This window comes from Desmodus rotundus, chromosome 8 (assembly GCF_022682495.2).
Source record: "Desmodus rotundus isolate HL8 chromosome 8, HLdesRot8A.1, whole genome shotgun sequence".
Taxonomy (NCBI): domain Eukaryota; kingdom Metazoa; phylum Chordata; class Mammalia; order Chiroptera; family Phyllostomidae; genus Desmodus; species Desmodus rotundus.
In genome coordinates, this window is record NC_071394.1 from 129,934,065 (window position 1) to 129,939,987 (window position 5,923).

A 5,923-nucleotide genomic window follows, 5' to 3' on the forward strand; every position below is an offset into this window, starting at 1 on the left:
GTGAGGGGAGGCATTGGTGCTGATGAGAGGGTGAGCTGAGGGTGGGAGAGACTGGGGGTACCTGGGCCTCAGTCTTACATCTGTCTTCAAGTGGCTTGGTGTCTTGGGCAAGTGGCTTTGCCTCCCCTGGGTGAGCCTGGGTTTACTCATCTGAGAAAGGGGAAGACCATCACTGTCCTCCCTCCCTGTCCCAGAGGGTGTTCTGTGGGTGCAAGGCGGTGGGCGATGTCCATCTCTGGCCACTCTAAGGGACAGAACGGGCCCAGAGGGAAAGGCCTCACCTAGAGAGCTGCATTCTCTCTCAAGTCCAAGTGGGCGGGCCCACAGCCAGTGCCTGCCAACCTTGAGAAATTCCTTTTGGCCTTGAGCTGAGTGGCCAAGGGCTAATGTGTTGTGGGTGTGTGGGGCCATCCATTGGCCATAAACACCTCAGAATATGACACTATAAGGGAGGAGAAAAACTTTGCAAACGAGGCCAAGGGAAAAAGGATTTCCACCACGCTCCTACATGTATGTGCCTACTTATGTTTAAATGACGAATTAAGAAATCAGTTCCTCAGTTATACTAGCCTTGTTTCAAGTGTTCATAGCCACGTGCAGTTAGTAGCTACCACACTGCAGACCACAGATCTAGACGAGTCCCTTCACTGCAGAAAGTTCTACTGCAAACCCTCATTGAGATCCCAACCCTCCCATTGGAAGGGTCAGTATTGATAGACCATGCCTGGTGCACTGGGGCAGGCCCCCAGAGGTCGCCTGGCTTGCAGAAAGGGCACCTGCAGCGCTGGTGGGCAGAGATCTTCATGAGGGAGTGGCTGCACAGGCAGCCTGCAGGTGGCTGGTGGGGCTGGACCCTGAGATGAATGGCCTGGCAATGTGAGGGCTCTGAAAGGTAGAAGAGTGGACTACAACCCGGGCTGGGAGAGGGCCCAAGGAGGGAGGGAATTTCAGTTCAGGGCAGGAAGGGGAAGGGCACCTGGCTCAACCAGGATGGAGGAGAAATAGAGGGGGATTGGGAAAGGTGGGAGCCCCAGCTTGGGAAGGAGGTGGTGACAACACCCTTGCACCAGCCTGTGCAGGGCCTTCTGCTCCCAGCCCCTGGGCTGCTCTGCTCTCTGTGCTGGGTTAGGAGCGGGCCCAGGCAGAGTGCCCAGGGGCCAGCCCCACCATCTAGGGCTTGGCTACCCCAGCCTCTGACATCCTGCCCACTCCTGACCTGGCTCCTCTTTCTCTCTTCCTTTGGCCTTCCCCGTTTCTCTGTCTGTCTCTGTCTGTCTGTCTGTCTCTCCCTTCCCCCAAGTAAATGCCCTGGAAGCCAGTCAGCTGGACCCCTTCCACACCTTGCCTGTTCTCTCTGCCTGTGGGCCCCTCAGTGTGCCTGCAGCGGTCGGAGTGGCGCTCACCTCACCTGCTGCTGAGAGGGCCTCCCAGGGCAGGGGTTTCAAAGGGAGTCACAGCAAGTGAGAGGCAGCCCAATGACCCCAACATCTGTTTGCCTGACCCAGAGTCTAAGGTCCTCACCAGCCCTGGGGCAGCTCCTAGCCCTGTTGGTAGTAGCAGCTGCTGTCTATGGTGCATTCTTCAATGCCCCCTCAGCCCGTTGGGAAGGGGCCCTGCGTGTGCAGCATCTGACCTAGAGGAATGCAGGCCTGGGCTGGTCTCATGCCCTAGTCTAAACCCTAACATGGAAACCTCCTTCTCTCCCAGTTTGGCTCCTTGGGGACCCTGAAACCAGAAGAAAGGTGAGGGATCCAGGAGAAATCTTAGGGGTCCAATGTCCTCAGGGGTCTGACCCTCCTCCACCCTCTAATGGGCCCCCGTGTGCAAGCCTAGCTTGATCAAGAGTCCACTGGGGCAATGTCTGGGATATGAAACCAGGTTGCACACAGGCCCATATCTCCTTCCTTCTCCCAAGGCTGAGTGCGCAAGCAGCAGCAACATCAGGCTGCCACCTTCCAAGGGGCCCTGTCCAAATGCCCAAGAGTCCCACAGGCCCACAGAGGCCAATGGCTACCCCAGGCCTCATGACCACAGGGCCACTCATTCCACAGGAGACCTGGGACTAGAAATTTCCTACTGGCCTCTGGACACCTCTATCACTTGCCCATTATCTCCCCCAAGGGTGCTCTCTCCACCTCCCAGCACCAGCCATGCCAGCCTCCTGTCTCAGCGAGAGCACTGACCAGGGAGTCATGGGGGTCAAATCAAAGGACACCTCCTGAGAGTATGGGAGCAAAGAGGAGGAGGTTGCTGTGTTGGGGTGCAGGTCAGAGGCAGCTGCACAGGTGGAAGGGCCTGTCAAGCAGAGAATTCATGAGCGGGAGGCTCCAAGGGTCCTGAGTGGTGGGGGGGGTGTGGCAGGTAGACACCTGGGGCGGGCCAGGCTGCAGGGGAGGGCAATGGGGAGCCACAAGAAGCCAGGCACTGATGCCAGCCTGCGGGGTGTGGGCTCCTGAAGATTGGTGGTGAAATGGCCAAATCAGAGTTTGGAGGAGCCCTGGATAGTGGTGTGGAAGCAGACTGTGGTCTGGGGTGAGCCTGGAGCCTGGAGGAGGTGGAGCCCGGAGGCTGTGGCTGCATTAGGAGGAGAGAAGATGGTGGTAGGAGCCAGAGCGGGGGCGCCTGCAGAGGTCTGAGGGCAGTGTCCCCAGGAGGAAGGAGCAGCAGGTGGGTGCTATCCTGCCTTTCAGCTCAGGGCTTCAGCAGGCACCAGCCACAACAGCAGGCCCTACTGCCTGGGTACAGCCAGGGTTAATTCCGGAAAACCTGATCTCAGATGCAGACCAGCTGTGGTCTGTCCATGATAACTGATGGCCTGAGAGAGGGTGTCCCCAGCCAGATATGAGACCTGGGATGAGAAGCAGCCCTAGATGGCACTGGGCAAGCCCTCCATGTTAAGGGAACAGTCCTGGGAGGAGACAGAGAAGGAGCTTCCAGGGAGGCAGGAGGGAAACCAGGAGAGGAGCCTCAGGAGAGGATGGGAAAGGGCCAATTTCATAAGGACAGAGGGGCCCCCAGCACCTGGGTAGATAAAGACGAGGCTTGAGAGTGGCCACTGCATCCAGTGAGGGCCAACCACCCTGCAGTGGCCTTGAGTGTGCCAGAGAGCAAAGAAGTGGGAGTGTAGCTGTGGACGGCCCTTCCTGGGCCTGGACTGGGGAGGGGCCAGGGCAACAGGCCACATCTGGTGGGTGCTGGGGACATTTTTAGATGGAAAGCAGTAGAGAAGAACCCAGGAGAGGGGACACATTGCCCCGAGCAGCAGAACTGACTTTGGGCTGGTCTAGAGCAGGATAAAGTGGCCTTGGAAGACTCCCTTGGGACTGGCTGGTGGGAAAGGCTGCAGTGGAGGTGGTCACTGTTACTCACTCACCCAGCCTGACCTGAGGGCCTGCTGGGGGCAAGACAGGCCTGGAATGAAGACTTAGTGGTGAGTTCACTACACCATGCTGATTCTGAGGCAGTCCCAGTGGGCAGAAGGACGCAGGACTTTGCCTGGCTCCCTTCCTCTCTTCTGGACATGTCAACTCTCTTGAGCAACCCCGCCTAAAACTTCCCTGAGGTGCCAAGAGAGCCAAGACATTGTCAGGAAGATGGAGAAACCATTTCTTCAGGTTGCACATGAGGCTGACCTCGCCCACTGTACAGAGAGCCCCCTGAGGCAACAGCAGAGCTGAGGCAAGCCCCAGCCCACACCTGGCAGGTGGCCAGTGATGGGGCAGTTCAGGAAGGCTCCTGGTGGCACCTTTGCAACAGGCCCAGGCATAAAGGAGGGTCCTTCAGGCAGGGAGGCACCAGATTGGGGACCATGGAGACCCAGAAGGACAGCCTTCCCTGGCGGCGCTGGTCACTGTTGCTACTGCTGCTGGTCCTGGTGGTGCCTCCAGCCACTGCACAGGTCCTCAGCTATAATGAGGCCGTGCTCCGTGCCATAGAGGACCTCAACCAGCGTTCCTCGGAAGCTAGTCTCTACCGCCTCCTGGGGCTGGACCAGCAGCCACCTGATGGAGTGAGTTGGGGAGGGTGCCTGGGAGGGAGGCTCTGGGCCAGCCAGGTGGGCCACACTGCCACTGCCTTTGCTCTCGCAGGACATTAGAATCTATACTGTGCAAAGACATGCCCCTTCCACACCCCCATTCAGGCTACAGTGACTCCTGTGAGTTCCATGAACAAGAACGGGGGCACTGGGTCTGGGATGTGACTTCCCTGCATCAAGTTTCCTCTGGTCTTGCTTGTCTCCCACACAGGGATGCCCCTGTTCAGCCCTGGGCTGCCAGTGACAATGTCTTTCCTCCAGGAGGCCCCTGGTTTCTCTTGGTGCCCAGAGCTTGTCTGAGGTCTGCTGCTGTGATCTGTATGCTCGGCGAGGGCAGGAGTGGACTCTGTCCTGCTCAGCTCTGTCCCCCAGCACCCAACCTGGTGCCAGGGACACAGTCGGGGCTGCTGAAACCCTCTTATTTTAATGGGGATTCAGGGTGACAGATCAGAGAAGACAGGCTGCTGCCCAATCCTGGTCTCCCCACTCTCTCTTCTGGCCAGGACAAGAACCCAAACATCCCGAAGCCTGTGAGCTTCACAGTGAAGGAGACCGTGTGCCCCAGGACGACGCAGCTGCCACCAGAGCAGTGTGAATTCAAGGAGAATGGGGTGAGGCTGGGGCTTGGGGGCCCAGGGTGCCACCCAAGATGCTGAGCAATAGGCATCTGGAGAACAATTCCACACACTTTAACCCTCCTGGGGTGAGCCAGGAGGGTTAAAGCACAGAGATTCCAGTTTGACCTCAAGCCTGTTCTTTTCAGCTGGTGAAACAGTGTTTGGGGACAGTCACCCTGGCCCAGGCCAATGACTCCTTTGACATCAACTGTGCGGATGTGAGTGGCCCCTTCTGAGTTGTAGGGGCCCGTGGGTGGTAGAGCATGGAACATCCTATGGACCAATTAACCACGGCTCCATCCGTGGCCAAGAAAGCTGCCTACCCTGGGCTCCTCCCTCAGCCTGAGCCCCAGGTCTCCAGGAGTGGCTCTGCAATCCCTTAGAGTGATGGTTCTCAAAGTGTGGCCCTCTCTGGGAACGATTAGAAATGTCAATTCTCAGGCCCTACTCAGACTTACTGACTCTGACTCTGGGGAGGGACCCAGGAATTTGTATTTAAGACTTCCTGTAGATTCTGACTCCGGCTGAAGTTTGGGCACTGCTGACGTAGAGATGAGTTTTCAGCCCAAGAACCAATCAGCGTTGCTGGGATGGGCTGTGTGACCTTGGGAAGCCACTAGCCATCTCTGGGCCTCAGCTTCCTCTTCTGTTTATGGGTGTAGCCATTCTACCACATGATCTGAAGGTCACCTCCAGGGGGTGAACTAGGGCCACAAGATTCCTGCGGTGTCTCAGGATGGGGTCCTGACCCTGAGTCCGGCCCCACTAAGAGCCTGTTTCTTCCTTGTGCACAGATCCAGGATGTGGGAATACGCAGCGGGGTGCAAAGGATTGTCGATAAGATTCGGGATATTGGCAGAAGAATCAATGATTTTTTTTCTAATCTATTCCCCAGGGGAGTCTCCTAAGGGTCTGTATCACCCTGGTACCAACTTCTGGATTGAAAATTAAATTCTTGTGAAAGCAACTTTCTCCAGGCTTCAGTTTCACTTGACTTGCCTTCCCCCACTTACACCACCTACTCTGGGGGGCCGTGCGTGCGCATGTGTGGGCCTAACACAGGCATGGGCTGGGGCACCTTTTCCATCAAGGAGGACATGCGGGGAGGCACCAGGGCCCAGGGGTCCAGGACAGTGTTTCCATTCTCAAGGTCCTCCCAAACGGCCTACCATCCCTCCCGCCATCCTCGCTGAGTACCTAGTAGGGACTTAAGGAGATCTACTCCATGTGCAGCACTGCTGGGGTGCTGCTGAGCTGCCCCTGCTCACAC

At 57.4% G+C, this 5,923-nt stretch overlaps 1 protein-coding gene across 1 annotated transcript; it reads left to right on the forward strand.

Moving 5' to 3' along the window:
* The first annotated feature begins 3,777 nt into the window (after positions 1-3,777).
* Positions 3,778-5,620, forward strand: CAMP (protegrin-2). The gene is made up of 4 exons (XM_024566029.4): positions 3,778-4,009; positions 4,540-4,647; positions 4,800-4,871; positions 5,448-5,620. The coding sequence occupies exons 1-4, from the start codon at positions 3,809-3,811 to the stop codon at positions 5,559-5,561; spliced, it is 495 nt and encodes a 164-aa protein (XP_024421797.2). The 5' UTR covers positions 3,778-3,808; the 3' UTR covers positions 5,562-5,620.
* Positions 5,621-5,923: the final 303 nt, after the last annotated feature.

Bases quoted from the DNA above. Each gene is read 5' to 3' on its own strand.
- CAMP (XM_024566029.4), top strand. From the start codon at position 3,809: ATGGAGACCCAGAAGGACAGCCTTCCCTGGCGGCGCTGGTCACTGTTG. The intron at 4,010-4,539 runs GTGAGTTGGGGA...TCTTCTGGCCAG, and splicing joins ACCAGCAGCCACCTGATGGA to GACAAGAACCCAAACATCCC. The intron at 4,872-5,447 runs GTGAGTGGCCCC...CCTTGTGCACAG, and splicing joins TTGACATCAACTGTGCGGAT to ATCCAGGATGTGGGAATACG.